This window comes from Mus pahari, chromosome X, assembly GCF_900095145.1.
Source record: "Mus pahari chromosome X, PAHARI_EIJ_v1.1, whole genome shotgun sequence".
In the NCBI taxonomy this organism is placed as follows: Eukaryota; Metazoa; Chordata; class Mammalia; order Rodentia; family Muridae; genus Mus; species Mus pahari.
In genome coordinates this window covers 114,888,753-114,905,111 of record NC_034613.1, presented here as the reverse complement: position 1 = coordinate 114,905,111, position 16,359 = coordinate 114,888,753, and the positions used below count along the sequence as shown (strand labels likewise).

At 39.8% G+C, this 16,359-nt stretch overlaps 1 protein-coding gene across 2 annotated transcripts; it reads right to left on the bottom strand.

Annotated features, from left to right (window-relative positions):
• Positions 1–9,728: 9,728 nt before the first annotated feature.
• Positions 9,729–14,998, bottom strand: Bhlhb9 (basic helix-loop-helix family member b9). Of its 2 annotated transcripts, none has more exons than XM_021187646.2 (5): positions 14,682–14,998; positions 13,851–13,932; positions 13,472–13,540; positions 12,327–12,430; positions 9,729–12,057 (listed from the first exon to the last, which is right to left on the bottom strand). In XM_021187646.2, exon 5 carries the CDS (start codon positions 11,765–11,767, stop codon positions 10,148–10,150), a length of 1,620 nt encoding a protein of 539 aa, XP_021043305.1. In that variant the 5' UTR covers positions 11,768–12,057; positions 12,327–12,430; positions 13,472–13,540; positions 13,851–13,932; positions 14,682–14,998; the 3' UTR covers positions 9,729–10,147. The 2 variants fall into 2 exon arrangements, with proteins under 2 accessions (XP_021043305.1, XP_029390364.1); XM_029534504.1 differs by lacking the exon at positions 14,682–14,998 and adding an exon at positions 12,779–12,836 and having other exon boundaries at positions 13,851–13,935.
• Between the last annotated feature and the right edge of the window lie 1,361 nt (positions 14,999–16,359).

The window sequence follows — 16,359 nt, the reverse complement described above, 5'->3', positions numbered from 1 at the left end:
AGACATAAAAGGACAGCAGAAGAAGTACATACGCCTTAGTCAAAGAAGAATAACATCCTGGTACACAACATCCAGGAAATCTGGGAAACTATGAAAGGACAAAATCTAAGAACATAGGAACAGAGGAAGAAAAAACCCAGGTCAAAGCTGAAAACATACTTTCAACAAAATTATAGAAGGAAATTTCTCTAACCTAAAGAAGGGGATGCCTTTCAAAGTACAAGAAACATTATACAGCAGCAAATACACTGGATCATAAAAGGAATTCTCCTTGGCACACAATAATCAAAACACTAAACATACAGGATGAAAAAAGAACATTAAAAGCAGTAAGGGAAAAAGACCAAGTAACATATAAAGGCAGACCTATTAGAATTACACCAGACTTCTCACCAGAGAACAGCCTGAAAAGATGTTCATTCATACTTTGCTCAAAATCATGTTCATACTTTTTACCTATTCTAGAAGATTAAATGGCAAGCTGGTGTATCCTCATTACTTAACTTTTACCTTCCACAAACCTCAGTTTTAAATTCACAAACCTTTTTATCATGAAGAACACCTTTCTTTTCAATGCTATGTTATTAAATCTGCATTCCTTCAGTCAATCTTTCTCAATCTATCAAGTGTGGACAACAAGCATTGTATCAGGCATGTAAAAATATCTATTCTTATTTTTATTTATTCTTTCCTCATACAATACATTCTGACTGCAATTTCCTCTCCCTTCAACCCTCTCAATCCTTGCCCCTTCCCCCTCTCCTTTATCACAGCTCCTCTCTTACCCTTCAGAAAAGAGCAAGCCTGGCAGGGATCTCAACCGAGCACGGCAGAACAAGTTACAAAAAGACAAGTTACAGTATTAGGCTGGGTGTAGCAACCCAGTAGGAGGAAAAAGAATTCCAAAAGCAAGTGAAAGAGTCAGAGACACACCCTGACTCCCACTGTTAGGATTCCCACAAGAACACCAAGCTAACAGCCATAACATCTATGCAGGGGACCTAGTACAGCTCCATGCAGGTTCCATGATTGCCGCTTCAGTCTCTGTGAGCTCCTATGAGCCCTGCTTAGTTGATTCTGTGGGTCGTGTCCTCCAGGTGTTCTTGACACCATCTATTCTTATCTTTCATTATATGTATGTGCATGTGTCCATATGGGAGGTTTATACACTTGAGTAAATGTACCCACAGGAGGCTAGAAGAGCATCAGATGCTCTGGAGATGGAGAAACAGGTTCATGAGCCACATGAACTGGGTACTGGAAAGTAAACTTCAGTTCTCTGTAAAAGCAGTATACATACATACTATTGACTGCTGAGTCATCACTCCAGTCCCATACTGTTACCACTCTAGTTGGTAACATAAGCCTGGGAGACTGGAGCCTAAGATGAGGCAGATGAAAGTCTCATGCAATAGCCAACTTTATTTAGGGCATCAGACAATTTATATTCTGAGGGTATTCTGAGGGCCAGGTAAGGTCATGAGCAAGATCACATGGAGTTTAGGCTGTATGCAGTCACAAGAGCAAGCCATGCTTGGAAACATTATTTGAATAAAAAAGTCGATGACAGGTAACCCGAAGCAAATTCACTCCAATTTACTACACCTGGCAGAGGAACCAAAGCACATTCCAGGGAACAACTGCGTTATAAAGAATTAGAGGTTATATTTTAGTTTGGTGTTTTCTCACAAGCTCTCAGCAATCTCATACAGAATCATTTATGGACCATGTTCCAACATCATATATTGGACAGTTTTTAGAATTAGGAACAGAAAAAAAATTCATAATTATATATGGTTTTCGACATCACTTTTGTTTTGCCAAATGTTTGAAATGATATAACTGTGGAAAGGGAGAGCTACAGCCCTGTCTGTCTGACTGTCTGTCTCCCTTTAAGTTACAGAGAGCAAGATCTCACTAAAGAAGAAAATAACTGGCTAGATATGTACCTCGGAGGAAGAATGCTTGCCTAAATACTCATGACCTTGAGTTCAGTATGAGGAACAAAAAGAATTATCAACTAAGAATAATACCACATAGTTCTGATTGCTAGTCAGAAGAAGCACAATGAAGAAGCACTTTGTTTTGTACTAAAGCAAGCTCTGAGACAGAATAATTAAAGTAGTAGATATATAATTTAATGGAATGAAATATAAATCCCAAAGAGACAAAAATATTTGTTCTATTTAGAAAATGATTCTTTATTGCTTTGACCATGTTACTCACTCTCTTTGAGGCCCAGTTCTTTATCTTTTGATCAAAATATTTTAAATGCTTATAACGGTATAAGTTACTTTTTCCAATTACTGAGTAAAGACCGTTTCTTTTTCTTAGTTTATTATTATTATTATTATTATTAGTAGTAGTAGTATGTGTTTGTGTGATGTGACGAGATGAGATGTGTGTTTAAGTGTAGGCACATGTGGTATGTGAGTATAGGCTAGAGGACAGCCTTTGGAAGTCAGGTGTCTCTTTCCCCAACAAGTTCCAGGAATTCAACTTTGGTCACCAGTCTTTCAAAGTGTTTTCACAGCATGATCCATGTAGCCAATTCAAGAAAATACTTCTTAAATTCTATTTTCATTAAACAATTCCTTGACAATGTCTTACACGGATATAAGAAACTCGTTACTCTTAGCCTCACATTCTATCGCTCTCCTACCATCAGTTTCCCTCTCTTCCCTACAAGTCTCTCTTTCACATTCATGTCATTTCGTTTGTTTTGTCACTCACTGAGTTTAACCCGACCTGACTACATGAACATGGTTTCAGAGGTGTTCACTGGAACTTGATGGGCATATCTATTAGTATCCAACTGAAGGCAATGTTGCTCCTCTTCCACGATCAGCTAGTAGCCAATAGTTCAGCAATTAGAAATCCAACCCCACAAGCCCTCCTTCCCTGTAACACAGGATTGATTACTGACAGCCCCATTCTTATGGCTGAATCATGCCCAGAAGATACCATTTCACAGCCCGTCTCCCTGTCTTCTGGCTATTACATTTTTGTCCCTTCTTCCACACTATTCTCTGAGCCTTCGAAGAGATACTATAAATACCCCATTTCAGGCTGAGCACTCAACTGTCACTTATTCCTATAACCTTGAGCAGCCATGAGGCTTCATTTACTGCCATTCTGTAAAGCATAGGCTGAGAATAGCATTTTTCTATGGGTATAATCATAGAAGGTAATTTGAGGCATGCCAATTTAGGTTTTATAATAATAGTAAGTTCCCTCCCAAAGCCCAAGACCTCCTCAGCTATGGACTATATTGAGTTTACAGTACAAGGAATTAATTCTCTCCTCTGGCACAGGCCTCAAATTCAATTAGAGACTGGTTGGTTTTATTTTTTTGAGGTTGTGTTACTATGGTATCAGTGGGCACAACTTTCTTGGTAGGTTGCCATTGAAGTTTATATGGCCCACAGCTGATTAAAAGCATTGATACTTTTTCTCCTTAACAGCCCAAATAGAACCTCTGGCACTGAAATCTAGCCAGCAGTGTGGACATTTTCAGCTCAATTCCAGCTTGATTCCATACCTTGCCACAGGTAGGTGATGACTTCAGCAACAGGGTCTTATCACCTTTTTCTGATTGGCAAACAAGAAAAGTCACAAAGGTCTACATTTGGAACAAATCAGAAGGAGGTGTCCCAGCCCCTGCACTGGGAAGTTTGTTGAATAAATGTGGGTTTAGGAACCATGTAGGATATCTCACCCTTTTGGTTTTTTTTTTTAACTGTGATGGTTTGAATGGGTTTGGTGCCCATAGACTCATGGGTTTGAATGCTTGACCCACAGGAAGTAGCACTATTAGGCTGTATGGCCTTTTTGGAGTAGGTGTGGCACTGTGGGGGTGGGCTTTGCAATCTTTATACTCTATGTAGAATCCAAACTCCTTCTGCTGCCTATGGATCAAGATGAGGCATTCAACTCCTTCCCCAGCACCATGTCATGGTGGAAGCTGTCATGGTTCCCACCATGATGATACTTGACTAAACGTCTGAAACTATAAGCCAGCCCCAATTAATGAAACCCTATGACAAAGGCCATATTTTAATTTTTTAAATCTTTGTTAATTAAATAACATTATATGTGTACAATGCATTCTCATCTCTCAGCTTCAACTAACTCTCTCTTATCCTCTTCTCAGCCCTGCTAACCTCCCATTCCGCCATCTATTTCCGACATTCATCTCACTAGTTTGGTTTTGTGACCCGCCTAAGCCCATGGTCATACAGATGGCTCTAGTTCAACTCATTACTTACATGACGTATTTTTAAAATTTAATTAATGAATTTTATTCTTTGAAGATTTCTAGTTTCTTTTACACTACTTCCCCCTCTTATTTCTCCTCCACTCACAGTAGTCCCTTTCTTCCTTATAAATCTTGTTTCCATATTCATAACTTTTCTTTGAGATATACAAATATGAACAAGGATACTCACTGTGTACTCAATTCTCACAAACAAAAATCCCATAAATGTTCATCACCAAGTGTCCCATAAAATGACATGTGATACATTCTATATGAAACAATATTTGTAGCTTCTAAAAAGCATTTTGTTTAAAAACTGCAAAAAAAAACTGATGAGAGAAATTAACCTGAGGAAGCAGAGAGTAATATTCTGTTTATGGGCCAGAATATCTACTATTCTTACATGCCAGCTCATGTTAAAATTCACCTATTGACTCAAGGCTATACTAATTAAATCACAGCTGGAACTTCTGTGTAAATTGTCAAGACGAGTCTAAAATTCATGACTCCTTGAATAAAATGGAAAAGCAACTGAAGATGATCCCCAACATCAACTTTAAAGCTGAACGTGCATGCCTATCATTGTACACACACATATCAAAATACATGCCATTATATAAACAAAAATGCAAATATACTCTTACATGCACCTATATACAACAATGGAAAAAGAAAAATCATAAAGAACAAAAGCTATAGTAATTACACGACATTGTGGCACTGACATTAACATATACAAGTATAACAATGGAACATGGTAGGTTCCAGAAATATTGCTACATTTACACAGTAACAACAAGATGGGTATAAAATATTCAAAAGTTTTACTATTTAAGTTTTTTGCTTACAGTGAAATAGGAGAATTTTAAATTAAATATGGGACAACTGATTTTTGACAACTATATAAAGGCAGCCAAGTGGAAACCTAAGAACCCTGTTAACAAACAATGCTGGACCTTCTGGATGCTGTCCTGACCGAAATAAATAACTCTGACTTATAACTTGTACTGTATTATTAAAAACTCAAAAAATTTTGTTGTTAAACCTAAAACCATAAACTTTTAAATCTGTAGAGATACAAAATATAAAATATCTGTGACTTAGCTAGAAAAAGATTTCTAATAACACAAAGTTCCAACTGATAAAATAATTATTATTAATAAAAAGTAAATGAAAATGTCACAAAAGTAGGAGGGGAACTTGTTGAGAAGAAGAGCCCCATTGGGAGAGTGAGAAGAATGACAGAGGTGAATGCAGATAGAAAACAAATACATGTATTATATAAATGCATGAAAATGTCAAATAAATAAATGGCTGCTTTTTGTAAAAAAAAAAACATTTGTAAGAGAATAAATTTAGCACTGACTATGAGAAAATATTTTCAGTTCAATTCTCTAACAATATGCTGGGATCCATTATATTACAAAGCAAGACAAAACAAAAGGAAAACTCCAAAACCTCTTACAAAACTTAATGTAATGGTCTATTCTTGTATTCCCAACACTTGGGAAGCTGAAGCAGAAGGACTGCTGGCTGTGAGTTTGAAGCTAGCCTAGATCTCAAGGGAGACCCTGAATCAAAGCTATAACTTTTGTTTTGTTTTGTTTTTCGAGACAGGGTTTCTCTGTGTAGCCCTAGCTGTCCTAGAACTACTCTGTAGACCAGACTGGCCTCAAACTCAGAAATCCACCTGCCTCTGCCTCCCAAGTGCTGGGATTAAAGGTGTGCGCCACCACGCCCGGCTAAAGCTATAACTTTTAACACCAACAATATATTTTTAAAAACAATGCCTTTAAATTTTAAATGTTTTTTCAATGACAAAAGATTTACAAATCCGAGGGTGGGGTATAGGGAACTTTTGGGATAGCATTTGAAATGTAAATAAAGAAAATAATAATAATAAAAAAAGATTTACAAATCCTTCACTCAAGATATATGGGCAGCAAATATACATATGAAAAAGTCAACATCATTAACTAGGCAAATGCAAATTAGAAGCACTATGACATATGGAAAATATTAAGTGAGTAGTCGTAAGATGTACTAGAAGGAGAATGAGGAACAACTTTTACTCCCTGTTTTTGCAATGTAAACTGGTACCACTCTGGAGAAAGTAAAATTAGAACATACTGTATAACCTCCCAACACCCCATCCCCATTTTTTTTATTCAGAAACAATAAAAGCATATATCCAAAAACAACTTGCATATCAATTCTCATAGTAGCTTTATTTTCTACAACTCAAACCAGAACCCAATGCCAACTACCAGTTGAATGTGTAAACCAACTGTGGTAAAGACATACTGGACTATTTATTGCTTGACATTAAAATGTGATGAACTATTAAGATACATGACATGGATAAAACTCAAATAATTTTGTTGGACAAAAATAAACCAATATCCCTCCCATGAGTAAATGGTCCATGATATTTTATATATAATTATAGAATTTTATTGTCTTGCCAGAAAGCAAATCAGTAGGTCCCTCAGAACGACAAGAAAGCATTACAATGAGGCATCTTGGGCAAAGGGTCTGGTCTGCTTTGTATTTTGATATAGATATGGTTCCATACAGTCAAAACTTAGTAAGTAGTGCAGTTTACATGAAGTCTTCTCTTCATATACTGTAAGGTTATATTATACAGTAAGGTTCTGTCTGTTATAAGCTACAAACACAGGGAATGACTAAGGTAAAAGTTTCTATGCTCTTGAGCAAAAATCTGGATAGATGGTTTGAGAATCATGCTGAGTTATACATGACTTGTATTTCTAAATCTGATGGAACTTTTATAGGATTCTGTAGGGAACATATTCAAGGCTTGGTCATAAAAACTTCACACATTAAATATTTGATTTTATGTATATAAGCTATATGTCAATAAAGTTATCATAAAAGCTTGCGGTAGATTATATACTATTTTGTAGGGATAACAGATCAGAGGAAAAGGCAAGTTAGTGAATACTGTAATTTTTTAAATGAATAAATTTGTACACTATGCAAAAATATGAACTAGAAGACCATACTACACATAAAAGACATAAAATAACATGGAAAAATGTTCATAATGTAATTGGGTAGCAAAAAGTTTCAAACAGTACTACTTAAGATATGATTTATTTCTTGACTGAAAATAGTAAAGCAAGTAATTCAATGGTCTCATATGTAAGGATTTTTCCCTATTTTATCAGACTAGGGACTGTAATTTCTATCACGAATGTCACCCTCAACATGCTGAGAAACTTTCTGAGAAAACTGGCTTCTAGAAAAACACCATCTTTAGGATGAAACAGCTACCTCTCACATTGGTTTTCTCTTCCTATATTCCTGAAGTTGCAGCTCTGGGCCTAAATCTCTCTGGTTAAGTTTATTCTCCATCTTAGAATGTTGAAATACAGAAAATGGGATTGACTATGAGAAACATTTGGCCTTTCATGTAATATATGAATAAATTATGACTCACTTTATATTGTAGTTATGATTTTGTAAGGAAAAATAAAAGCAGTTAGTTTTCTGAATGCATGCTATAAAACAGTATATGGAATGATTCTGGCTCTTTCAAAAAGCATACACAGAAAAATAGGATCTAGCTTCACTTTCTTTATGTCTCCTACACCTATATCTTACACAATAAAGTTCTGGATACCAGGGGTGGGCCTAGCTGAGATTCCTAACAGAGAGGGATTTAGAGACTGAAGTGGCCACCTCCTGCAGCCAGGCAGGACTTTCAGTGGAGGGAGAGAGAGACATCAATCCACCCACAAAATCTTCAACCCAAAATTTGTCCTGACTAAAAGATGTGCAGGGATAAAGGAGGAGCAGAGACAGAGGGAATGGCTAACCAATGAATGACTGCCCCAACGTAAGTCCCATATCATGGGAGAGAGCCAACCTCTGACATTATTGATACTCTGCTATGCTTGCAGACAGGAACCTAGCATAACTATCTCCTGAGAGGCTTCACCCAGCAGCAGATAAAGGCAGATGCAGAGACCCATAGCCAAACATCAGGCTGAGCTTGTGGAGTATTGCAGAAGGGTAGGGGAGAGGACTGAGCGAGGAGAGGATAAGGACTCCACAAGAAGACCAACAGAGTCAACTAACTTGGGCTGATAGGGGCTCACAGAGACTGAACCACCAACTAAAGAGCATCCAAGGGCTGGATCTAGCTACCCTACACATTTGTAGCAAATATGCAACTTGGTTTTCATATGGGCCCCATAACAATTGGAGGGGGAGCTATCTGTGACTCTGTTGCCTGCCTGTGGATACCCCTTCCCCTACCTGAACTTGCTGGTTGGGCCTCAGTGGGAGAGGATGTGCCTAGTCCTGCTGGGACTAGATGTCCCAGGGTGGGGGCTCCCCTTCAGTGAGTAGGAGAGGGGCAGTGGGGCTAAGAGTTTGTAAGGGTGGGACTACGAAGAGATGGGGTTTTGTTATCTGGATATAAAGTTAATAAAGTAATAAATTATTGAAACAAAAGAAACTTGGAATACAGAAGATAGACTTGCAGATCAGAAACTGAGCCTTTCGTGTGATGTGTATATAAATCATGATTCATTTAAAATACTGGTTATGATTTTGCAAGGGAAAATGAAAAAGCAGTTAGTTTCTTAATGTATGCTATAACCATGTACAAAATGGATCTGGCTCTTTGAAAAAAAAGTACACACAGAAAGATAGGATCAAGCTTCATTTTCTTTACAATTCCTACATCTTCACCTTATTGACACAATAAACTTTTGGAGACTGTTTTCTCAGATACTGCCTGGTAAAGTACATACATTCATTTCAGACATTCCATCTGGCCTCTAGCCAGACAAATGATTAGTCAATATGAATTTGGAGGAAGCCAAAACTTGTTAATCTGGTAGGGGATATTATTCATCAGAAAATTAAACTGCTTCTAAACACAAGAATCTCTGTGCTGTGAAGGCTATCGCTTACAAGGCAGAATGGGTGTCAAGGTGGGATAGTGACATGGGTTCTAGTGGGAGAAAAGCACCTGTGCCCCCTGTGCTGTGGAGAGCTAGGGAAAAGCACTTATTGGTTATAATTGTGATTTGGAATGCTCAGAATTAGAGATAATAAAAATATGAGCTAACTAGTTCACAGGATCACCATAAAAGGAACAAAACTTGTAAAATATGCCAATCTAAGTGTGTGAATGGCAACTAATAAGAAAAAATACTTCCTTTTCATGCTTACCTTTTTCTTGTTTGATGTGATAAAGTCTAAAATTTGAATTTTAAGTATAAAAGTAAATTTTAAAATGAATATATTGCAGTTTTTGTATAATTCAGCATCATTTTGTATTCTGTAATGAAATGTTTGATATAGTTGGATAAAAGGGGAAATAGAAATCACTCTTATACTTAATAGCATATAGTAACCTCCCTCCGTTTTGAAACAAGAGTACGCATTTGGCAATAGACATATATATGTATATATCATATACACAAACACACAGTGTAAGTACCATCAGATATCTTTATTTGCATATGCCTTATTTCTGTAACTAGATTACAAGACCAGTAGTTTCTTTTTGCTATCTGAAGCCACAAACAGATCTAAGCAGATACTAATCCCCAAGACACTGTACTTCTGAGAGTTGGATCACAGTTTCCTTAAGTAAAATGTTAAAAATCTGCTAATCTAGATAAGATAGAAATCAATAAACTTTTTTATCTCAAGATGTAATATTTATTTGATACATCAAAAATGTTCTAGCTTTGAGCTAGAACCTGCCACAGGTAATAATATGTAAAAGATGTTAAGACAAAAATGTGTGAGCAGTAATTACCAAAATATTATGCAAAACTCTTTGGGCATGTACAGCCAATCAAATTTTGGACACTGTTCAGTGTTTTCTTTAATTTCTGGGACCCTTTACATTCTTTCGATAATCCCCTTAACTTCACGGAATATGGCTGTAAGAGTATTGTAACTCAAGTGATCGACTACTACAATTGAGCCCTTTCTAATATGCTCCTTTATGTTAATAAAGATGGCCACAGCACTAACAAGATTGGCTTTTGCCTCTTTTTGGTTAAAGATGAGTTTTAACGCTGCTAATGCCTTCATATTTATCATATCTCTGGCTGCTTTGGGATTTTCAGACATATTCAAAAATACTTTCAAAACAAGATTCCTAGTCTTACGATTTCCCTGAGACAGCAAATGGAAAAGCTCTGAAAAGTAGCTAACTACAATGTAGTGATGGACAGACTCAGTAGTCAGCTGCCCTATTATCTTTAATCCAGATTGCTGGCCAGGTGAGTTCAAGGGGAAAGAGACAGTTTCTTTACACATATGCTTAACATGAAATTCAACCTTGTTGTATCTGTCATCCCCAGAAGAATTCAGAGTAATAACAGCCTTTTTTATACTAACCTCAGGGGAAGAAAAACTGAGCAAGCTTTCAATAAGTGTCACCACACCCACTTCATTAATGAATTCCTGGGCAAACGGATGAACTTTATGTATACCCATTGCAATCTGTGCTATTTTATGAATAAGAGGGTCAGTAGTTGACTTAAGTATGTTAACAAGCTTTTCAAATTCTGGAGAATCCAAATAGCACTCCATTTTGCAAGGGCAAGCAAAGGGCTTGATGCCATTCTCTTCTCTGATCTTGATTTGCTGTCTAATTTCATCTAAGGTCTGGATGCAAGGATCAGAACCGAATGGATACTCAGGTATAGATTGCAGGTTTGAACGAGTATTCTTAGTACAGGCTGTTGAAGTTTCCTCTTCGTTTGAGGCCAGAACAATATATGAAGAGGACCTTGCCTCAGATGAATCCTGGGATCTATAACCTAACACTGCTGGAGTTACAGCAGGAGCTTTGGGCCATATAGTTACCTCGGACCAGTCCTTTGGCCTATCTTTTTCATTAATTTCATCCACTGGCTGAGGTTTAACTATTTTGAACACAGGTTTAGGATCAGAATCAAAACCAGTGTCATCACCTTCCCAAAACCAGTTCCCAATAACATTCTCCTCCTCTTCCTCCTCAGCACCTGACCTAGACTTGTGGCTGGTCCTAGGTGTGGGCTCCTCAGCACGGGCCTGGATACTAGTACTAGGTTTATTTTCACACTTAGCAACAGAATTATTACTAAGCTCTTCTCCCTTCCAGAACCAGGAATTAATACCAGAATCTTCTCCAGCCCAGAACCAGTTATCACTACTGGGCTTATCTTTACGTGTGGATCTAGCAAACCTGTTCTCTGCCCTATGGTTGAAATCGGAGGTGCCTTTTACTAGAGCCTTAGATTCTGATCTTGCTCCTTCTTTTGTCTCAGCAACTACCTTTCCCTTAGACCCCGCCTTCACCTCTGCCACTGCATCTGATTTAGACCCTGCCTTACCTTTCCCTTTGTCCCGGTTTTTGCCTGCACCTCGGTTTGCATTAGCAGCCTCCCTCTCTGCCACAGCTCTGGCTTGTGCACTTGCCCTTTTTTCTAGTTTAGCCTGTGCCCTAGCCTTATTCTTTGAACCAGTCATGGTTGAAGCACAGTTATATACACCTGTCCAGTCTTATCCTTAGTTCTCTGTTTATTCCGGGCTGGTATCTTTATACTTGTTAACTTGGTCAGAGATAAACTTGGCAGAAAGAGTCCAAGACAACTGTCACTTCAGTCGTTAAGAAATTCCCCTTTTTTAACATACAGTCTCTTATCAACGATAGGGACAAATTAAAGACACACTCAGGTTAGGGAGAAGACGATGATTTCCAAAGGCAGACCCGTTGAAAGCAATCTTCTCCCAATCCAAGTCTACCAGTGGACAAAGACCTAAGGTAGGAAAAAGAAAGACTTTGAGCGTCCTCCAACTTTGGTCGTTTATACAGATAGCTACACAGAAGGACATGAAAGGAGATTTCAGTCAGGGGGTTGACGGTACAGATTTGTAGAAGACTCTGCTATCTCATCTGACTTCTTGCGTGTTTGCATCCAGCCCATTCTTCTCTCTCCACCATAGACAACAGATGGCTGGGGTGGAAGAAGCTAAGGAGCACCCAGCCCCTTTGGTCTCTTACTGGGATACACCATCAGGTACTTACAGGTTTTCAGAAAGGCGTCACTAAGGTGCACTGATGTGATGGGATATTTCCTCCTTCCTCACTTTCACTGCTGAAAAGCCACCCAACTGACTTCAAAGGCAGAACTGTGGACAAAAATACACATGGGATTAGAATTTTGAGTGTTTAACAAACTGACCTAAACTAGTATCTCCATGAATCTTAACACTTCCTCGTACCCTGTTCTCTCTTATGGCTTCTCCCTACATTTTCTGACTCAGTATCTGCTAATTATCTATTGACACAATCTTTGCTCACTGGCCTCCCACTCTCTGTAATGAATGTGAGGGCAGCAATGGTTGGAAAGCTGGAAGACCTCAGGGCCAAGGTAAGATCTGTTTCATCTGTGTGGGTTCACAGTCACATTCATATTCACCTTGGATCCTAATAAAGTCTTGCTCCCCTGCTTACCTTCTAAGTGAACAACTACTTACACGTCTCTACAGCAGCAGTTCTCAACCTTTCTAATGAGTTCTCCACATTGTATTGAACCTAAATCACAAAATTATTTTCGTTGCTACTTTGTAACTGTAATTTTGCTACAGTTATAAACTGTCATGTAAATATATGATATGCAGGATATCTGATATGTAACTGTTATGAAAGGATCATCTGATCCCCTACCCCCACCCCCAGAGGGGTCATAATCCACAGGTTGAGAAACATTCTCTACAAGAACCTAGAAAGAGACAGGTTTGTAGATAAAAAAGGCAGAGGCAAAAGGCAACACCAGAAACAACAACAACAAACCCACTAAAGGGATTGAGATGACAGAACTCCCCTGAAAAGGTTCATAACACATGTTTCTGTGTACTCAGGGTTGTTAAATGTCACCCACATGTTGTCAGCCCTGCCCTAACTATCCCTCAGATGTGCTCAGGACCTATAATCTGTCTGAATATGAATTCTCCTAATGGTAAAGTCATGCATTTTCCCATTCAGGGACTAAATTTCTTTCTCTGAGGAAAAAATACAAGGTATAAAAATAGATAGTGGAACACATACAACTATATTTTGGAATAAGGCAGGGGGGCTAATGAAAACAATAACTTCAAGGTCATCTCTGAAATACTAGCCTCCCATGTATAGCTAGATCTTGCCTCACATGCTATCAATGCCAGTCTTACCACAAAGCAGGATCTTCAGGAGATGCTATTCTTTCCCCTGAAGAGTCCTCTGGCTGGAGAAGAGTCGACCTATAGAAAGCAAAAGATAGTGAGGAAAATATAAAAACTGTTGACTATGGTATAAAATTATAGGTTTATCGGTAGATTTCCAAAACCTAAGTTCAAACACCTCTGTTAAAGAATTAGGAACCAAGTACATGATCCCCATCAATTCCCATGTGTGACCCAAATGGCCACCTTCAGAAACAGCATTTTTTTTCCAGTACTGCTGCTGTATAAAACTATGAGGGACTATGAAAAGTGGTTGGGGATGATATATGGGGTCCCAGAAACACTTAACTCCAAAAGTAATTTCAAATATTCTAAATTGAACACTCACCTGCACAAAAAGCTCTCCTTTACTTTAAGTCCATTCGAACATTAAAACCAATGTTCAACGTGAAATGTTGAGAAAATGGATCCTGAATATAAAAGATAGGATAATGTCATAATATTTATATAGCTAGGAGTTCTGTATATATCCTTATCATGACCAATTCCTTGCAGTAAATTAGGTACGAGTCTAAATACAGAAGGCAGTAAAGCAATCCTGTATTGAAGACAGATGAACTTTTCATTCTTATGTTCTCATGTCTTCATAATTGCCCCTCTAATTATGTTTCACCTTCCCTAGAATACATTACCCCTACCAGTCTGACAAGGGACTTTGCCACCAAGCAGGAGTCTGTGGGAAGAGACAGCATCCACGATGCAGGGCACAAGGATCCCTTTCTGGAATAAGGACCCAGGTAGAAAGGCGACTCACCAAACAGCTGAACAATCACCTGAGTTGGCCACCTGCCCCCAACCCATGAACAGCAACCTCCAAGGGGCACTACCCCCAGCTCCCACGCCGCCATTTCTCCCATAGGCGCCTCCCCCACAACCCTCGCTGGGCCCAAACACCAAGAAGGGTCGGGGATTAAAAGCCTGCTGCCAGGCCACCTGCTCTGCAGGCCTCCAGACCCTCAAGACTCAAGACACTCTGGCTGCCACCCCGCGCCCGGGGCCCGGTTCGGATTCCCGCTTCCTCCTCCCCACCGCCTGAGGTCTCGGGGCACCGCGCACACTCCAGGGAGGCCGCGACCCGCTGGCCTCCACCGGACTGTCAGGGCCAGGCAGTGGTCCTCACTGTGCGACCGCCCGGAGCCCTCGACACACCCCCACTTGCCTGGCCAGGCGCACGGCCCAGGTCTCCGGGCTCCCCCGCGTCCCCCTCCTGCTCCCGGCTGGTCTCTGTCCTCCGCGGATCCTCTCACGGAGCCCCCACCGCTTTGCGCGCGAGTGGAATGGCAGAGACGTGTCCCGCCCCTACGTCTCTGCACCAAACAGGCGGGGGCTGCGCAGGATGCGGCAAGCCAGCTCGCCTCGAGGGTGTCGGGAAGGGGGCGGAGGGATACTGCGCACGGGGCTCTACGCCCCCTCCCGGACCCACTCTAGTTCCGACTCGGAGTGGGCGGGGCCAGACAGCCTCACTCCTCTTAGAGGGGTGGGATGCACCAGTGGGCGTCTGCAGACCCCTGTTCACCCTAACCAGAGACCACCACCACTTTTTTTTTGCGGGGGTGGGGGGGGTGCCACAAGAGTGTGTGGGGTGGCTGAAATCTAGAGTCTATGAGGGCTTTGGAGAGGGGGACTATAGAGAGAAGGTGGTCTGGAGATGTGGAACAGGAGGGAGCAGCGGAGGGATACTGAGTGCCCCTATACTTCACTAGGAAGCTGGACATTGCTGGCCGCCAGCTCCTCCCTACACTCCATCTCTTGCTACCCTTCAGTTCTCCCGTCGTTTCTGACGCCAGTAGAAAGGGAGGAGGGCTTTTAGTACTGCAGCTAGAGAGGGAATAGGTAGCCTAGCAACAGTCTGCAGAGAGTGCTCTTGGTTCTTCCATGTTTTTCTCTCAATGCTTCATGGAGTTCCTAGAGGAAACGAAATGGGAGCACCCATTACAGCTTTCATTGCTGCCCCCAGGGGAAAGCAGACTTCTATCCCTGGAAAACCAACCAGAGGTCTGGGGCAAAAGTCACTTTACTTCCTTTGACTTATTTGGACTAAAAATTCATTTGGTCACATATGACATAAAAGAACTGGGGGTGGGAGTGGGTTGGAGCAGAGTAGGTGATAGGTCAACCCAAACATAGATTGTATGAAGAAGCCTTAAAGAAAACAACTAGCATGCAAGCTAATTTTAAAGTATAAAGACAAAGGAGTTTGAACAGAGGTACCCTGCATGGGTGGACCAGGCTGCTGCTCTCAGAAGACATGACTTATTAAATAAAAATACCAGTACTGCGAGTTACTGGTTAAAGAGGCCTCAGAGCAGTGGGTTGCTACCTCATTGAGGGTTGAATGACCCTTTTCACAGGGGTCACACATCAAATATCCCGCATATCAGACATTTATTTACATTATGATTCATAACATTAGCCAAATTACAGTCATGATGTAACAACGAGAATAATCTTGTGGTTGGAGGTCACCACAACACAAGGAGCTGAATTAAAGGCTCATAGCATGAGGAAGGTTGAGAACCACTGTCCCAGAGGCACCTAAAACAACATAAGCTTTTGCCACATCCTTTGTTGCACACCACATCTAGCTATTAAGACTCCATTGCTGAAGAATCACACTTATTTTTTTGCTGTAGGTCAGAAAAACCAATATTTTAAAAGATTTTAATTTGCTCTTTTTTCTTAAAAACATACTTTATTTTAGATAGTAATATAAATTATATATTAACTGATTTAATACAAATTATGTATTAACTAACATTGTAATAGAATTATTCAAAGAAAGTTATTTGAATAGAATTAGCTTTAAACGGAATAAAAGAGAATAAAAGAGAAAAGTA